The following is an 18,744-nucleotide window of genomic DNA, read 5'->3' on the forward strand; positions in this document are numbered from 1 at the left end:
TCCACTTTTAAAATAACTTATTGCCATTTTTACCAAAACTGTATACCTTACTGTTTTACTTTAAAGTTCCATACTTACCTATGCCAAGTACCTTACAATGTATGTACTTACTTGAATTCTGAATATTGTGGTTCTAAAATAAATTAAGAAAATAATATTTTCCAATATAAAAACCTATTGGCCTGGAGTTAAGTCTTTTATGGTGTGTTCTCATGTACTGCCTGTGTGTTTAAAACAAATGCTTAACACTACCCTCTGATAAGCCTGCTGCTCAACCACACTACCACAAAATAGAGCATTAGTATTATCTAATGTTGCCACTATACACCTCTAAGGGGACCTTTGGACTCTGTGCACACAATCTCAAACTTTGAGATAGTATATACAGAGCCAACGTCCTACAAGGGGTCAAAGAAAACAGCTCAGAAAACTGCTGTAGGACGTGCCTGCAGTCAGCTTGCTGTTGTCCAGAGAGGGGGTCTGAGTAGAGAACTCCATCCACTGAGCCATCTTTAGGGTCAGTTGATAGGAGGCCAGGGAGAGGTTCACTCTCTGCTTACTGATCCTCATCAGTAACCATCAACATGGTTTTGTCTGCCCTGTCATTGAGGAGTTTATTGTGTTTAAAATGGATCACCCTCTTTGGTGTTCTGCTAGTGCCCAGGTCCACTAAGTAAGTGACCTGACTCTTCTTTTCTAGCACTGGGTAAGGACCACTCCATCTGTCTTGAAGTGCCCTGGGAACCACAGGCTTCAGAACCCAGACTTTCTGCCCTGGCTGAAACTCAACCATAGCAGCCTTTTGGTCATACCACAACTTCTGGAGTTGTTGGCTGGCCTCAAGGTTTTTGCTTGCCTTTTCCATGTACTCTGCCATCCTAGAGCGGAGGCCTAGTACTTAGTCCACTACGTCTTGTTTAGGCTCATGGAGAGGTCTCTTCCAGCCTTCTTTTACAAGTGCCAGTGGTCCCCTACAGGATGGCCAAATAGAAGCTCAAAGGGGGAAAACCCTACTCCCTTCTGTGGCACCTCTCTGTAGGCGAAAAGCAGGCATGGCAAGAGGACATCCCATTTCCTTTTGAGTTTTTTCGGGAGCCCCATGATCATGCCCCTTCAATGTATTTTTAAATCTCTCCACAAGACCATTGGTTTGTGGAGGGTATGGTATGGTGACCCTGTAAGCCACCCCACACTCATTCCACATATGCTTTAGGTAAGCGGACATGAAATTGGTACCTCTGTCAGAAACCACCTCCTTAGGAAATCCCACTCTGGTAAAGATACCTATGAGTGCTTTGGCTACTGTAGGGACATAAGTGGACCTAAGGGGAATTCCCTCAGGGTACCTGGTAGCATGATCCACTACTACCAGAATATATTGGTTCCCTGATGCTGTGGGATGCTCAAGTGGACCCACTATATCTACTCCCACTCTCCCAAAGAGGACCTCCACCAATGGAAGTGGAATGAGGGAGGCCTTTGGATGGCCACCTATCTTGCCACTTGCTTGACAGGTGACACAGGAGCTGCAAAACTCCCTTACCTTCTGGGACATAGTGGGCCAATAGAAATGGGTGACTAATCTCTCCTAAGTCTTGGTTTGTGCAAAATGCCCAGCAAGGGGAATGGTAAGGATGAACTCTCTAAACCCCTGAGGCACTACCACTCTCCAAGTGGCACCAGGTTTGGGATCTCTTGCCTCAGTGTAAAGGAGTCCATCTTCCCAATAGACCCTGTGGGTTCCACTGACATTTCCTTTGGTTTCCTCAGCTGCTTGCTGTCCTAGGCCTTCAAGAGTGGGACAAGTCTATTGTCCCTGGCACAGCTGTTCCCCCAGGGCCCAATAACTCTATCTGATAAGGCTCCAGCTCTGTGAACTCAGTTACCTCAGGCGATAGGACATCTTCCTGAGAAGAGAGGTCCTGTTTCTTGTGCTGTGTAGAAGTTGGTCTCCTAGTCTTCTTTCCTTTTCTCTTGGAAGGTTCGGCCATTATTCCAGACTCCTAACACTTCTTTTTCACCTTGTGCTCTGCTCTTGTCTTAACACACCGGTTTACGGGTACCCAGCATGGTTGCATGGGTCTTGTGCTCTACCTCAGCCCATGCTGAGGAATCCAGATCATTCCTTAGCAAACACTACTGGGATTGCATGGTGACATTGGCACCTGTATCCCTCAGGGCTTCTACCAAGTGTTACAGTTCCTGCAGGGGTTTGATAACAAACTTCCCAGTATTCAGTGTAGCCATTATGGAACTGTGGAGTTCGTGTTTGACAAACTCCCAGACCACATACTCTTTATGGCTGCCCTGCACTTACAATGTCTAAAAATTTGCATAGACACTGTATGGGCATAGTGCTCATGCAGATATGCCCTCGCCTGTAGTATAGTGCACCCTGTCTTAGGGCTGTAAGGCCTGCTAGAGGGGTGACTTACCTATGCCAAAGGTAGTGGTTTGTGGGCATGGCACTCTGAGGGGAGTGCCATGTCGACATAGTCTTTTTCTAACCACCAGTACACACAAGCTGTGAGGCAGTGTGCATGTGCTGAGTGAGGGGTCCCCATGTGGCATAATACATGCTGCAGCCCTTAGAGACCTTCCCTGGCCGGAGGGCCCTTGGTATCAGGGGTACTATGTACAAGGGACTTATCTGTGTGCCAGGGCTGTGCCAATTGTGGAGACAAGTGTACAGTTCAGGCAAAGAACCCTGGTGCTGGGGCCTGGTTAGTATGGTCACAGCACACCTTCAATCATAACTAGCATCAACAAAAGGCAAAAAGTTAGGGGGTAACCATGCCAACAGAGGCATTTTCCTACAACCCCCACCTAGGTAAATGGAATGTGCAGAGGGGAGCTGGGGGTATTAGGAAACCCCAAAGATAAGTACCACAGGGCCCCCAGGCGACCAGGAGGAAAGGAGTAAATTACTAGATTCTCCCCAAAACACCCAAAAGGAAGAAAATGAAGAAAATGCAACACCCAGACAAGACTTCAAGAAGCCAGCGGTGGATTCCTGAAGAGGAAGACCTGTGGAAGAAGGGGACCAAGTCCAGAAGTCAGAGAAGAGTCCAGGAGGAGTAGAAGCTACTACCCACCCAGCTATGGATGTAGGAGTTGGTCGACGGTAGGACGAAGACGGTCAGGAATGCAGACCTGGAGCAGATGAAGAGTTGGTGGAGGATGCAGTTGACATCCCACGCCAGATGGATGACTGCAGTCGGTCGGTGGCGTGGAAGAGCCTCCAACAAGTCTTGGCAAGGGCAGATGTCGCAGTGAAGCAAAAGTGCAGCTGCCGGGGACCAGCAAGGTCCAGAAGGACTCAAACCATGGGGGGCCCCTAGGGCAGTGCGTCGCAGGAAGAAGTTCTGTGGGCTAAAGCTACACGTAGCCTAAACATCCCTTAGAGGAGATGGAAACAAGTCTTTGCAGCAGCAAGAGATGTGGTGCAAGGGGATACTGTCCTGCGTGGGAAGACAAGGGCTTATCTCCACCAAAGTTGGACAGCTGGCAGAGAGGACCAAGAGGACTACTCCGGACCACCACCCATGATGCAGGATCCACGCAGCTCAGGATGAGACGAGATCTACGCAGTCAGTCGTTGTTGCAGCTGGTGCCTGTGGATGCAGGGGAGTGACTCCTTCACTCCAAGAGAGATTCCTTCTTTCTTCTCGTGCAGACTGAAGACTTGCCGCCCTCAGACGATGCACAGCTGGGGAAATGTTGCAGAAGCTGGAAGGAGCCTTGGAAACAATGTTGCAAGCAGAGTCTTCGTCATGGATGCAGATTGTCGGTTCCTGGAGGGTCCAGTTGCAGTTCCAGTGGCTACAAGTCAAAGTAGGGGTTGCAAAGGAGTCCTGCTGCAATCTTGCAAGCTGAGCACCCACCCAAGAGAGAGACCCTAAATAGCCCTGAAAGTGGGATTGGTCACCTAGCCGGGTGAGCACCTATGAGGAGGGGGCTCTAATGTCACCTGCCTAACCTGGCTACTCAAGATGCTCCCAGAGGTCCCTGCCAACCTTGGATTCAAGATGGCACAACCCAGGGACCCTCTGAAGGAGCTCTGGGCAACACCCCTGGGGTGGTGATGGACAGTAGTCACTCCCTTTTCCATTGTTCAGTTTCGCGCTAAAGCAGGGCCTGGGGGTCTCTAAACCGGTACAGACTGGTTTATGCATCGAGGGCACCAAATTCGCCCTTCAAAGCATGCCAGTGGGTTGGGAAGGCTACCCCTCCCAAGCCATGTAACACCTATTTCCAAAGGGAGCAGGGTGTTACCCCCCCATCTCCCAAAGGATATCCCTTTTCCTGCCTTCTTGGGCTTGAGCTGTTCAAGTAGCAGGAGGGCAGACACTTGTCTGAGAGATGGCAGCAGCTTGGGCTGCCCGGAAAACCCCAGAAGGCTGGTAGGAGCAATGCTGGAGATCCTCTAAGGAGCCCCCAGAATGCAGGGAATCATACTTCCAATATTGACAACAGTATGGGGGTAAGATTCCGACATGTTTGACGCCACACATGCCTAGGTTTGGAGTTGCCATTATGTAGCTGGACACAGGTAGTGACCTATGTCCAGTACACGCAAAAATGAAAATGTCACTTACCCAGTGTACATCTGTTCGTGGCATCAGTCGCAGTAGATTCGCATGTTTTGCAATAGCTCGCCATCTGGTGTTGGGCCGGAGTGTTACAAGTTGTTTTTCTTCGAAGAAGTCTTTCGAGTCACGGGACCGAGTGACTCCTCCTTTTGTCTCCATTGCGCATGGGCGTCGACTCCATCTTCGATTGTTTTTCCCCGCAGAGGGTGAGGTAGGAGTTGAATTGTAGTAATAGTGCCCATGCAATGGAGTGACTAAGTATGCACCTATTTAAGGTTGAGATGATACATATACAAATAGTTGAAGGTAACTTCCAAACTGCTACAGGCTCCCGGGGAGGCGGGTGGGCACATGCGAATCTACTGCAACTGATGCCACGAACAGATGTACACTGGGTGAGTGACATTTTCAGTTCGATGGCATCTGTCGCTGTAGATACGCATGTTTTGCATAGACTAGTAAGCAGTTATCTCCCCAAAAGCGGTGGATCAGCCTGTAGGAGTGGAAGTAGTCTGAAATAATGTTCTTAATACGGCTTGACCTACTGTGGCTTGTTGTGCGGATAACACGTCTACACAGTAGTGCTTGGTGAATGTGTGAGGCGTAGACCATGTGGCTGCCTTACATATTTCTTGCATTGGGATGTTTCCTAGAAAGGCCATGGTAGCACCTTTCTTTCTGGTTGAGTGTGCCCTTGGTGTAATGGGCAGCTGTAGTTTAGCTTTAAGGTAGCAGATTTGGATGCATTTAACTATCCATCTGGCTATACCTTGTTTTGATATTGGGTTTCCTGCATGAGGTTTTTGAAATGCAATAAATAGTTGTTTAGTCTTTCTGATGTTCTTTGTTCTGTCAATGTAATACATCAATGCTCTTTTGACATCTAATGTATGTAGTGCCCTTTCAGCTACGGTATCTGGCTGTGGAAAGAACACTGGAAGTTCCACTGTTTGATTTAGATGGAACGGTGAAATAACCTTTGGCAAAAATTTAGGATTGGTCCTTATGACGACCTTATTCTTGTGTAGTTGTATAAAAGGTTCCTGTATTGTAAACGCCTGAATCTCGCTTACTCTTCTTAGGGAAGTAATGGCGATGAGAAATGCCACCTTCCAGGTTAGGAACTGTATTTCGCAGGAGTGCATGGGTTCAAAAGGTGGACCCATAAGTCTAGTTAGGACAACATTTAGGTTCCATGAAGGAACAGGTGGTGTTCTTGGTGGTATAATTCTCCTAAGGCCCTCCATGAATGCTTTAATGACTGGTATCTTATATAGGGAAGTTGAATAGGTAGTCTGCAGGTATGCAGATATTGCTGCAAGGTGTATTTTAATGGAAGAGAAAGCCAGGTTAGATTTTTGTAAGTGAAGCAAGTAACCCACTACATGTTCTGGAGTTGTGTGTAATGGTTGTATTTGATTAATATGGCAGTAGCAAACAAACCTCTTCCATTTACTTGCATAGCAGTGCCTGGTGGATGGCCTTCTGGCTTGTTTTATGACTTCCATACATTCTTGGGTAAGTTGTAAGTGCCCGAATTCTAGGATTTCAGGAGCCAGATTGCTAGATTCAGCGATGCTGGATCTGGGTGTCTGATCTTTTGGTTGTGTTGTGTCAACAGATCTGGCCTGTTGGGCAATTTGATGCAGGGTACTACTGATAGGTCTAGCAGCGTTGTGTACCAGGGTTGCCTTGCCCAAGTTGGTGCTATTAATATGAGTTTGAGTTTGTTTTGACTGAGTTTGTTTACCAGGTAAGGAAGGAGAGGGAGAGGAGGAAAAGCGTAAGCAAATATCCCTGACCAGTTCATCCATAGGGCATTGCCTTGGGACTGTTTGTGTGGGTATCTGGATGCAAAGTTTTGGCATTTTGTGTTCTCCTTTGTCGCAAACAAGTCTATCTGAGGTGTTCCCCAGAGTTTGAAATAAGTGTTCAGAATTTGGGGGTGAATTTCCCATTCCTGGACCTGTTGGTGATCTCGAGAGAGATTGTCTGCGAGTTGATTTTGGATCCCTGGTATAAATTGTGCTATTAGGCGAATTTGGTTGTGAATTGCCCAACGCCAAATCTTTTGTGCTAGCAGGCTTAACTGCGTGGAGTGCATCCCCCCTTGCTTGTTTAGATAATACATTGTTGTCATGTTGTCTGTTTTGACGAGAATGTATTTGTGAACTATTATTGGTTGGAAAGCTTTTAGTGCTTGAAAAACTGCTAGAAGTTCTAGGTGATTTATATGCAGTTTTGTTTGATGTACGTTCCATTGTCCTTGTATGCTGTGTTGATCGAGGTGTGCTCCCCACCCTGTCATGGAAGCATCTGTTGTTATTACGTATTGTGGCACTGGGTCTTGGAAAGGCCGCCCTTTGTTTAAATTTATGTTGTTCCACCACAGAAGCGAGAGGTAAGTTTGGCGGTCTATTAACACCAGATCTAGAAGGTGACCCTGTGCTTGTGACCATTGTGATGCTAGGCACTGTTGTAAGGGCCTCATATGCAGTCTTGCGTTTGGGACAATGGCTATGCATGAAGACATCATGCCTAGGAGTTGTAGTACCATCTTTGCTTGTATCCTTTGTGTTGGATACATGCGTTGTATGATGGTGTTGAAATTTTGAATTCTTTGTGGACTTGGAGTGGCTACTCCTTTTGATGTGTCTATTATGGCTCCCAGGTATTGTTGTACCTTGCGCGGCAGAATTTTGGATTTTGTGAAGTTGACGGTGAACCCTAGTTTGAAGAGGGTTTGTATGATATGATTTGTGTGATTTGAGCACTCTATTAACGAATGGGCCTTGATTAGCCAGTCGTCTAGATATGGGAACACATGTATTTGCTGCCTTCTTATGTGTGCAGCGACTACCGCTAGACATTTGGTAAAGACTCTTGGTGCGGTTGTTAATCCGAAAGGCAGTACCTTGAATTGGTAATGTATTCCCTTGAATACAAACCTTAGGTATTTCCTGTGCGATGGGTGTATTGGTATATGGAAATAAGCATCCTTGAGGTCTAAAGTTGCCATGTAGTCGTGTAGTTTTAGCAATGGCAATACTTCTTGTAGTGTGACCATGTGAAAGTGGTCTGATTTGATGAAAGTGTTCACTACTCTGAGGTCTAGGATTGGTCTCAGCGTTTTGTCCTTCTTTGGTATCAGAAAGTACAGTGAGTAAACTCCTGTGTTTATTTGTGTGTTTGGCACTAATTCGATTGCATTCTTTTGCAATAGTGCCTGCACTTCTATCTCCAGGAGATTGGAATGATGTTTTGTCAAATTTTGTGCTTTTGGTGGTATGTTTGGAGGGAATTGTAGAAATTCTATGCAATAACCATGTTGGATAATTGCTAGAACCCAAGTGTCTGTAGTGATTTCCTCCCATGCTTTGTAATAATGACTTATTCTTCCCCCCACTGGTGTTGTGTGGAGGGGGTGAGTGACATGTGAGTCACTGTTTAGTAGTAGAGGTTTTGGGGCTCTGAAATCTTCCTCTATTCCTAGGGAATTGCCCTCCTCTATATTGTCCCCGAAAACCTCCTCTATACTGTCCCTGGTAACTGGACGGTGTTGCTTGTGAGGTGCTGGCTTGTGTGCTCTGACCCCGAAACCCCCCTCTAAAGGGTGTTTTACGGAATGTGCTGTAATTCCCTCTGCTCTGCGGGGAGTAGAGTGCGCCCATGGCTTTGGCAGTGTCCGTATCTTTTTTGAGTTTCTCAATCGCTGTGTCCACTTCTGGACCGAACAGTTCTTTTTCGTTAAAAGGCATATTGAGAACTGCTTGTTGAATCTCTGGTTTAAATCCAGACGTTCGGAGCCATGCATGCCTTCTGATAGTTACAGATGTATTAATTGTCCGTGCAGCTGTATCTGCAGCGTCCATGGAGGAGCGGATCTGGTTGTTGGAAATGGTCTGTCCCTCCTCAACCACTTGTTTTGCCCTATTTTGTAAGTCCTTGGGCAGATGTTCAATGAGATGTTGCATCTCGTCCCAATGGGCTCTGTCATAGCGCGCAAGCAGTGCCTGGGAGTTCGCGATGCGCCACTGGTTTGCAGCTTGTGCTGCGACTCTCTTACCAGCTGCATCGAACTTGCGGCTTTCTTTATCTGGGGGTGGTGCATCTCCAGATGTGTGGGAGTTGGCCCTTTTCCTAGCTGCTCCTACAACGACAGAGTCTGGTGGCAGCTGTGTAGTGATGAAAACCGGGTCTGTAGGAGGCGCCTTATACTTTTTTTCCACCCTTGGTGTGATTGCCCTACTTTTGACCGGCTCCTTAAAGATTTCTTTTGCGTGTCGGAGCATACCAGGGAGCATAGGCAGGCTTTGGTATGAGCTGTGGGTGGAGGAGAGTGTGTTGAATAAAAAATCATCCTCGACCTGTTCTGAGTGGAGGCTTACGTTGTGAAATTGTGCTGCTCTAGCCACCACTTGAGAATACGCGGTGCTGTCCTCTGGTGGAGATGGCTTCGTAGGGTATGCCTCCGGACTGTTATCTGACACTGGGGCGTCGTATAGGTCCCATGCGTCTTGATCTTGGTCACCCTGGCTTATGGTGGTGTGAGCTGGGGAGTGTGATGGAGTTTGTGCTGGTGAGACGTTAATCACGCGCGGAGGAGAGGGTGGTGGGGTAACTCTTTTCACCACTTTTGGTTGTGGTGTCTGTTCAGTTTGGAACTCCAACCTTCTCTTTCTTCTAATAGGGGGAAGGGTGCTTATTTTTCCTGTCACCTGCTGTATGAAAATACGCTTTTGCGTATGGTCCACATCAGTTGATTGTAGCTCTTCCTCAAACCTATGCTTTTGCATTTTGGAGGTTAGCGAGTGCTCTTCTGTATAAGAGCCTGAAGCTGGGTCGGTTGCAGTTTGTTTCGGGACCGAAACCCTGTCTGCGTCCTTTTTCGGCTCCGAGGTGACTTTTTTCATTTTCGGGGCCGAAACCAGTCGGCGCCGATCTTCTTCGGGGCCGCTGTCTCGGCGTCGAGCCGTGTCTACACCGGCATCTCGGTGTCGATGCTTGTCTCCAGCATTTTCTCGGTCCCGAGAAGGCTGCGTGCCGGTGTCTCGACCGGAGTCGGACGATCTCGGCACTGTTTGGGCCTTTTTCGGTGCCGACGGTCGGTCACCGAATTTATGGGTGGAGCCATGGCCTGGTGCCAGTGGCGTCCCCTGGGCCTTGTAAATCTTCCTCTGAGTGGTTTTCGACGTCTTACTCACGGTTTGTGTATCGTCGAATCCTTCGGAGTCTGAGTCTTGGATCGAGAAGGTACCTTCCTCTTCTTGTTCCTCGAACTCTCGGTGGGCTGTCGGCGCGGACGCCATCTGAAGTCTTCTGGCTCGACGGTCTCGGAGTGGTTTTCGGGACCGGAACGCACGACAGGCCTCGCAGGTGTCTTCACTGTGCTCGGGTGACAGGCACAGGTTACAGACCAAGTGTTGGTCTGTATAGGGGTATTTATTGTGGCAGAACGGGGTCCGTTCCATCGGCGTTCTTCAGCACGCGGTCGGGCCGACCAGGCCCCGACGGGGGATCGAAAAAACTACCCCTGAAGGGCACCGGAGCTCTTCGATCCTTCGACACGGTGTTGAATCCAACTACGCCGATCCCGAACGCAACAATACCGACGAAAATCTTCCGAAATTAGCTATCTTTCCGTTCCGAAACTCGGAGCGACAGGAACACGTCCGAACCCGATGGCGGAAAAAAAACAATCGAAGATGGAGTCGACGCCCATGCGCAATGGAGACAAAAGGAGGAGTCACTCGGTCCCGTGACTCGAAAGACTTCTTCGAAGAAAAACAACTTGTAACACTCCGGCCCAACACCAGATGGCGAGCTATTGCAAAACATGCGTATCTACAGCGACAGATGCCATCGAACATGACATTCCTGCACTCACTAAGTCTAGAAAAATGGAACTGGAGTTTGTGGGGACACCGCTGCTAGTGCCGGGGTGCCCTAACACACAGGTAAGCCTCTGGACTAGGGGGGCCTGCCACTGGGGTGACCTGTAATGAAAAAGGGTGCAATGGCAGGCCTGCAGAACACTTTGCATGGGCTCCCCATTGGTGGCATAACACAGCCCATGGGGATCACCTGGTAACCCAATGCCCGGAGTACCTGGGTACAATATACTAGGGACTTACATGGGAGCACAAGTATTCTAAATGTGGAGTGAAAATGGTACAGGTTAACCAGTTAGAAGTGAGAGAGCATAATCACTGGGGTCCTGGGTTGGCAGGATGCCAGTGAACACAGTCAAACACACTGACAAACAGGAAAAAAGTATGCCCAGAATGAATAACTCAATGCGGTCCATTTCCACTTGCCATCAGTCATGCACTGAACCAACAGGGCACCTTGCAACAGCAGTAGTTATCCTCATCAAGATAAGGATGTAGTTTAAAAACATTTCCAGAGCCTGTCAATTTGGAAAATGAAAGATAAATATGCAGATAAAATAGAATATTCAAGTGCAAGAAGTGTGCCTATAAGTTCTCTTACCAACCCACATAAAAAATGTTGCGTTTTAAGAACAACAGCGACAATCTCTAATGAAAATGAAGTAATCTTCTATAAAAGCAGGTGTCCTCTTACAGCAAGAGTTTACTGCATACATTTTATCATACATCTGAAACAAGGACTTTGTACAATAATATAACAGAAGTGCTCTCTTCCTAAGGCTAGCCCATAATAGAAACATAGGCCCTCATTACAACCCTGGCGGTCAGTGGAGAAATAGCAGTAATACCGCCAACAGGTCGGCAGAAAAAAAAAAACTGGCAATACAAGCATGGCGGTGACCGCCATGCTAAACCGCCACTTCTCCACTCCGACCGCCAGGGTGGTAACGGCCGCTGGGCTGGAGACTTCGGTCTCCAGACTAGCACCGCCGGCGGTATCACGACCCCGCATACCGCCATGGATTTCGTGGGGTTCTGTACCGCCACGAAATCCATGGCGGTAGGCACTATCAGTGCCAAGGAATTCCTTCACTGGCACTAAAAGGGGTCTCCCCCACCCCCTCCCCGAGTCCTCTGCCCACACCCCCAAACTCCCTACCACCCCCAAAGGTGGCAGGAGCCCCCTCCCCACCCCAACATTGATACACACTCCCCACACGCACACATACACTAAACCGCACATGCAGACATTCCAACAGACACACACATTTTCCACACACCAAACACCCCCCACATGCATACACGCACTCACACACCTCCTCTACACACACACACCCCCATGCACGCACACAACACACAACATCCCCCCACACCCCTCCCCTAACGGACGATCACCTTACCTGGTCCGGTGATCCTCTGGGAGGGTACGGGATACATGGGGGCTGCTCCGCCGCCAGCTCCCCGTCACCAGAACACCGCCACACCGAATCATGGAATGTGATTCGGTGGGTGGTGTTCTGATGGCGTGGCGGTGGAGGTGGAGGTGGAGCAGCCTCCACTTCCCCACCGATCGCCAGTATGGCTGCTGGCGCCTCTCCGTCTGTAAAAGGATGGAGGGCTGCCAGCAGTCATAATATGCTGCATGGAAAACCGCCTGCACTGGCGGTCTTCAGCCCGGCGGTACCTCTGTGGTCTTTCAAAAAGACCGCTGAGGTTAAAATGAGGGCCATAATGTGCTAGACTGAGCTTATTCTGAGACTGTTGCCAATAATATCAGACATTAGTATTAAGTGTGCACAGGTTGACAGGAGCCAAAAATAGAAGCAGAGAGGCACACAAAACACTCATATGGAAAAGAGCTACAACATACTACGTATTATCACAGTGTGGTCATATGTGCTGTGTGCCTTATTTTCCTTGATAACTTAAAGATTCTGGTCAGACTTCTTGGTTCCTCTGATCTGTTAACACCAAGGATTTATAATGGGCAAAGAAAGTGTATTTAGATATACTATAAGATCGCTTGCTCACCCAATGAAGTGCAATAAAACATCTGTTATAATTTTGGCCGTTCTCACGATAGGACTCTCTGGCTCATTGAACGTTCTGGCATTATGTTCAATATATCGTACTTCCCACATTAAGGCAGAGATTCTTCTAAAAACAAAAAAAACATATGTTAACATGGGTTGATGAGACTTAGGATTCTTAATTACACTACTACTTTCAGAAATAACTATGGTGAATAATAAAGGTGAAGAAATGGCATTGTTGGGAAATATAATATGAATTAAATACTTAGAATGAATAATGTCTGTATATGGAATCATACTGTGATGGTCTATCCGAAGAGTCCCTTTAGGTTAACACAATTTGAAGTTCCTGCCTACTTTTCTCCACTACTATTCTAGTACCTGTGTTCACTGTAATGGGGTACATCAGTTGAGCCATGAAATGCTGTCTGCACTAAGGAAACTCATGTAGCCCAGTCATTGAAAACTCTGTCAGATAATCCATATGCCCTTATTAGGAAGTGTGACAAGCATGTACCCATCAACAAAACGCTAAATGATTATAATGAACAAGTTACTTACGTTTGTTAACACTCTTTCTGGTAGAAACTATCTAGCCTTCGATTCCTCATCTTTTGAAAATTCCCCATGCATCAGACTTGATCCCAAAACTTTTTTCTTAGTACCTTTGCACGCTGGAATGTAACACTGCGTGGCTCTGCATGGATGCTGTTCTGCTCCGAAGTGGCGTGCAGGGCCTATAAAGGTGCCATTCCCACAAGCAGATGTTACCTGCTTTCTGCACTGTCTGCACTGCAAGAAGAGGAGCCTCAAAAGCGAAATAGGTATATCACTGACTAGACTTGCGATCTTATTAAGAGGTATAGTGCGGTCACAGAACTGGGTGGATGGGATGTACAGTGAAGAATCTGAGGCTAAACAGTGTGTCTAATAGAAAGAGCAATACTCAAGTAAGTAACTTGTTTTCCTAAAAGATTATTTTAACCGCAGATTCCTCTGAATAGATAACCAAAGCAATACCTCCCGGGGGGGAGGGGGGTCTGTGAATTGGCTTAGGCCCAAAAATCCTGCAGAACTGAAAGGCAAAAATGCACTTCTTGTGAGACCTGGCAGTCCAGACAGTAATGAGTCGTGAACGCCTGGAGAGATGCCCATGGAGCAGCCTGGCAAATATATAGAACAGGCACTTCATGTGCCAATGTAGTGGTAGCAGCCTTAGATCTGGTAAAATGAGCATGCAGGCTTTCTTGAGGATGATTCTTAGCAAGTGCATAGCAGATTATAATGAAGAGAATTGTTGTGCAAACTGAGTCCTTGGCTCAGCTGTACATGATTTGGTTTCACACCAACGGATGACACAAGCGAACTTAGTTCAATGCACCAGCGTTGAATGTGTAAGACAGGTTACTGCAGCCCCGTCAAACTCCACTCAGTACATAAGTGAGGTGGTGTCAAGGCTTTGAGTTACTAAGAAGAAGCAGCTGTAACCCATATTATTTTGAAATTGTTATTTTAAAATGCTGAGATCTAATGTATACAATAATGGTAACAACAAGAAAATGAAAGCTGTCCAGCTTTTCAAATAACAGTGAAAACAGGGGGAAATCGTAACATCACAATTCACACCTGTTAATACCGTCTCTGTGCTAGCTCTAAGCTTTATGCTAGTTCTAGCTGAAGAATATATAATAAGCCTGAGTTTCGGAGGTGATGCACATACCTGGACAAAGGGGTTTACTGTCTGTTTGCAATAGCTTGTCAGCTATTTCAAAAACAAGGCTAAGAGCAAGGAGACTGCTTCTACACAAGAACACAATCCTGGCACCAGTTTGTGAAGGCATATTGGAATGCTTTGCAGAGCCTTAGAGAGTCTTGCTAAAGGCTTCTTCGCTAAAGCTGGGATATGGTGAAGTGTTTATCTGGATCTGCGTCCATGACCTGACTGAAGTTTCTCTCCTGACTAAGTGGTCAAGTGGTAGTACTTATAAACTGTATCTTATCTAAGAAGAAATTTGCAATGTTACCATAGGAATGTTTGATATAACCAGTGACCATGAAGATGTTAGTCTAAGGCTCATGCCTTTAAACATACTGTACAAGGTAAAAATACAACATTTTGAATGTTGTTCTTTGACCTTGAAATTGAGTTAACAGGGCGCTTATTCCAGACTGATGTTGCATCAGTTGTTTTGGTGATGTCTACATCTAAATAACTTGACACTTTCACAGTTCTTGGAAAGATAGGCACAGACAATGTCTGCATCAAAGGCAGGCAGGCAGGCAGGTTGATGGTTGTGCAGCAAAAGAAGAAAATGGAGCTTGGGCCTTCTTGAAATGGAGTTAGGCCTTATAGTCTTTATGTCACAATGACATGAAGTAGCTAGGCCAAAGGTAAACATGCGTGTGGAGATTGTAGCTAAAATGAAACCGTCCTATATGAGTTTAAGACTAAAAGAAAAAGCCTAAAAGCAAGTGATTGAAACAGAGAAAATATTAGAATTATGAAGTGAAACAGTCATAGGATTTTTGACATTCCTGGAATAATTTCGAATGTGTTTTTGACTGATCTTGCTTATCACACATATTCACTATACATATACATAATACAAGCACATTCCAGAAGTGTGCATTTGATGAAATAGCAATTCATAATTTGTTCAATAACACATCTTCAAACTGAACTGAAAAGGGGTCTTTGCACCAAAAGACATGATACTTACAAGAGAATGATCCACATTTACCTTTTTTTGAATCGAGCAAAGCCAACAGAGAGTTGACTGTCCCACACAATGTTCCCCAGTACGATTAATACAGAAGCTGAGAGCTCTTTTTGGATTAAGCTGATGTAGTCTCTCCACCTCCTTAGAAAGAGCTAAGTTTAGGCCCCAGTGAGGCATAATTAAAGGTGTGGGTGGAAACATACTGCAGCCATTTTAGAAAACGCACCACAAAGCATGAATGAAATAAAGAGAGCTGGTTAGGCAACCACAAAAAAGCCAAAAGATCTGGCAAAAAACCTTTAACTGTACCCAAAGTAAGTCTTTTATTGGGTAGGGACAACACAAAAACACTTCAGATAGTTTGTCTTGAAGTGGGTCAATCTGTCAAGTACCGGAGACCAAACCTGTCCCAACCCCAGACAAATACAAATTTTGTGGAGGGACACCTATCTGCCAGAATGACTTCAACTACCTTGGGAGAACGATCATATAAGATCAACTGCTGCCTCTCAATCCCCAAGCATGGAGATGACGAGTGAATAGTTCTGGTTGCAAGACTGTGCGATGCTGCTGCAACACAAGGTACTTCTGAAATGAAGCCTGATTGGAGGTAAAATGCTTGTGTCCAGGAGTTCTGAGTACCACACTGTCATTGCCCAATCCAGTGCCACAAGGATGACTTGGGCCCAGTCGTTCCTGATCTTCTTCACAACTCTGGACAGGAGAGGTAGAATCAGCAAGCTGTAGAGGTGTCCTGAGCTCCACTCGGAATGCATTTTCGAGAGAGAGTTTTCTTGGGAACTTCAATGCACAAAAATGTTGACATTGCACAATCTCGCTGGTGGCAAAGAGATTGAGCCAAAGTTCTCCTCATTCACAAAAGAGAACTTGCACCACCTCTGGGGGTAGCTGCCATTCATGATCTGCTGGGTGCTGGCAGCTGAGTTTGTCGCGCTGGCATTTAAAGATCCCACCAGGTAGTGTGCCAACAGGAAAATTCACTGATGCTCCAATCAATTCCAGGGGTGTAGTGCCCCCTGACAGAAGGTGCAAAAACCTACCCCACTCTGCTTGTTGCAGTACCACATGGTGGTGGTGTTGTCTTTACACATCTGCACCAGTCTCCCTTTGAAGGATGGTTGGAAGGCTTTCAAAGCCATGTGAAGGTACTGCAAATCCAGAAAACTGATATGGAGCTAGGCCTATGATGGAGACCAGATGTCTCTGATCTCTTCCAGATGGCCATCCTAACACAGAAGCAAAGCATTGGTCACCAATTTGATCTATGGGTGGGGAAGGGAGATGGGATTTGCTACTGACCTCATTGTGAACTAGCAGTCACCAATGCAGGTCTTTTACAGTCTCCTCTGGAATCTGGACGCAGTCAGAAAGATTTCCTGATGTGAGGCCCACCAAGACTGTAGACCCCGCTGCGGAGCCCGCATATGCCAGCTGGCATGCTTGACCCGCAGCATGCAGGAGGCAGTCAGCCCCTGTAGCCTCCATGTCATTGTCACTGGGATCCAGAACAAAGGATGCAACATCAGGATCATAACCCAAATGTCCTGGACTCTCTGTTCTTTGGTAACAACAAAATGCCTCCAGAATAGCCCCGATAAAAGGAAGAGTTGGTGAAAGAGTCAGGTGTGACTAAAGCACGTTGATAGTAAACCCCAAGGATGTTAAGAGGTTAGCCGCAGTCTGGAAGTGAATACGCCTTTAACAGTCATAGATGTAAGGGAAAACTGGCACATTTGACCTTCAAAGCTGCGCTGCAAGCACTGCCATCACTTCTGCTAACATCCAAGGGGCACTCCAGAGACCAAAGGGGAGCCGAAAGTGCTCTTGTCCCATTGTGGACCGCAGGTAATGCCTGTGGGTTTGCAGGAATAGGATGTGGAAAAAAGCATCCTGAAGGTCTAATGCTACCATCAAATCTCCAGGGTAGAAGGCAGATAACACACTTAGGCTAGGGTGCGCATCGTAAAGTTGTCCTTTCTTACAAAAGCGTTAAACGCATTTAGAGGGCAAATATCTAAAATTGGAAAAAGGCCTCTGTTCTTGTTCGGCACCAGGAAGTAGCATGAGTGACAGTTAGCTCCCACTTCTGACACCAGCACCCCCTCTATTGCTCCTACGGATGCAGTGGTGAAATCATACTCAAAGGTTCACGTGGTTCTTTGGACCCAAAGGCACTCCAGAGGTAGATAGCAGTGTGTCAAAGAGGAGCAGCTTGGCATTATGTAATTTGCTACAGTATCAGCAAAAGCCCAAGAAAATCAGGTTGCTCCAGGACAAGAGTCTGGATCAGCTCCGAATGAGATGGAGTTCGGGAATGAGACTGAAAAGCATGTCTGCTCCTTTGTGCCTTTTTAGGAGTTCAAGCATAGCACGAAGGGGCGCAAGTAATGCTTGGACATCTTGTGCTTCTTTTTGGACTTAACCGCAACAAAAGAACTGCTGTGGAAACAACTTCCATAACAGGATCGGGACCTTCCCTTTGACTGTTCATGACATGGAGTCGTCCTATGTTTGGCGACATCACCTCTGCCTCATGGTCCTGGAGGCCTTTGGATTCATCAAGGAGCTGTCACTACAGGTCTTGATGTCATGGGCGGAACCCATGTACCTGGATCTGTCAAACATTTGCTTGCAACAGAGCCTACAAGGATTTAATCCTGTAGTATTAAGGGTGACATTGATGCTTGCACACTGGACTTCTCAAATAAATTTTGAAAAAGTGTGTAGAAATTGCCTGTTTAGAGACAAGGGGTAACTCGAGAGACATGTATGGTGATGCGAAGGAAAGCAACTAAGTCAGCGTGCACGGAAGGCACCCTTACACGGCTTCTCATGTCCCTTCGGAGGAGAACAACATCGGCGCAGACCCATACAATGCCACCTACTGCTGCACTGAGGTACTGCTTGAAAGTTTCAAGATCCAGTCTGATACGAGAGAAGTGTACTGAAAAGGTGACGCATCTGCAGTTAAAAGTATATATCAGATGAATTGCTTACACACCCACTCACCCTAACCAGAGAATTGACAATATTTTTCACCCAACTATATGATTTGGATCATACACTTATGGTGACAGAAAATATAACTTCCGGTCTGGGATCCATCTGCCAAAAGAGACTGCTGATCAGAGAATGCATTAGACAGCAATGTCTTTGAAGAGCAAATATTTAAGCCCAAAAGTAACATACTTACTGGTAAAGAGCCTGAGGAAGACGTATTCCTGTTTGAGCTTTACAAGATCAACAAGAACAGGGTGCTGTCACGGCTTTGCAAAGCACTTAAGGAAACAGAGGAAGTGGGCATTTTGTCCCTGGAATTTAATTGTGTAATCATTTCATTTTTTCCGCAACCGAGTAACAGCCCACTACTGTGCAGCAGTTATTGAACACAGATATGAAACTTTTACTCACAGTCCTAGCCAACAGATATAACCCAGTAATCTCTGCCCTTCTACATTCAACCAGTAGCTACAGGTATCTTTCATGC

General features: G+C 46.5%; 1 protein-coding gene across 2 annotated transcripts in view; it reads right to left on the reverse strand.

The window, feature by feature from the left end:
- BRWD3 (bromodomain and WD repeat domain containing 3) overlaps nucleotides 1-18,744 on the reverse strand; it is a 993,456-nt gene that overhangs the window by 350,976 nt on the left and 623,736 nt on the right. For both annotated transcript variants that reach the window (XM_069212579.1, XM_069212580.1), the window contains exon 32: nucleotides 12,515-12,640. In XM_069212579.1, coding sequence (XP_069068680.1) covers nucleotides 12,515-12,640 — 126 coding nt within the window. The remainder of the gene's footprint in view (nucleotides 1-12,514; nucleotides 12,641-18,744) is intronic.

This window comes from Pleurodeles waltl, chromosome 2_1 (genome assembly GCF_031143425.1).
Source record: "Pleurodeles waltl isolate 20211129_DDA chromosome 2_1, aPleWal1.hap1.20221129, whole genome shotgun sequence".
NCBI lineage: Eukaryota > Metazoa > Chordata > Amphibia > Caudata > Salamandridae > Pleurodeles > Pleurodeles waltl.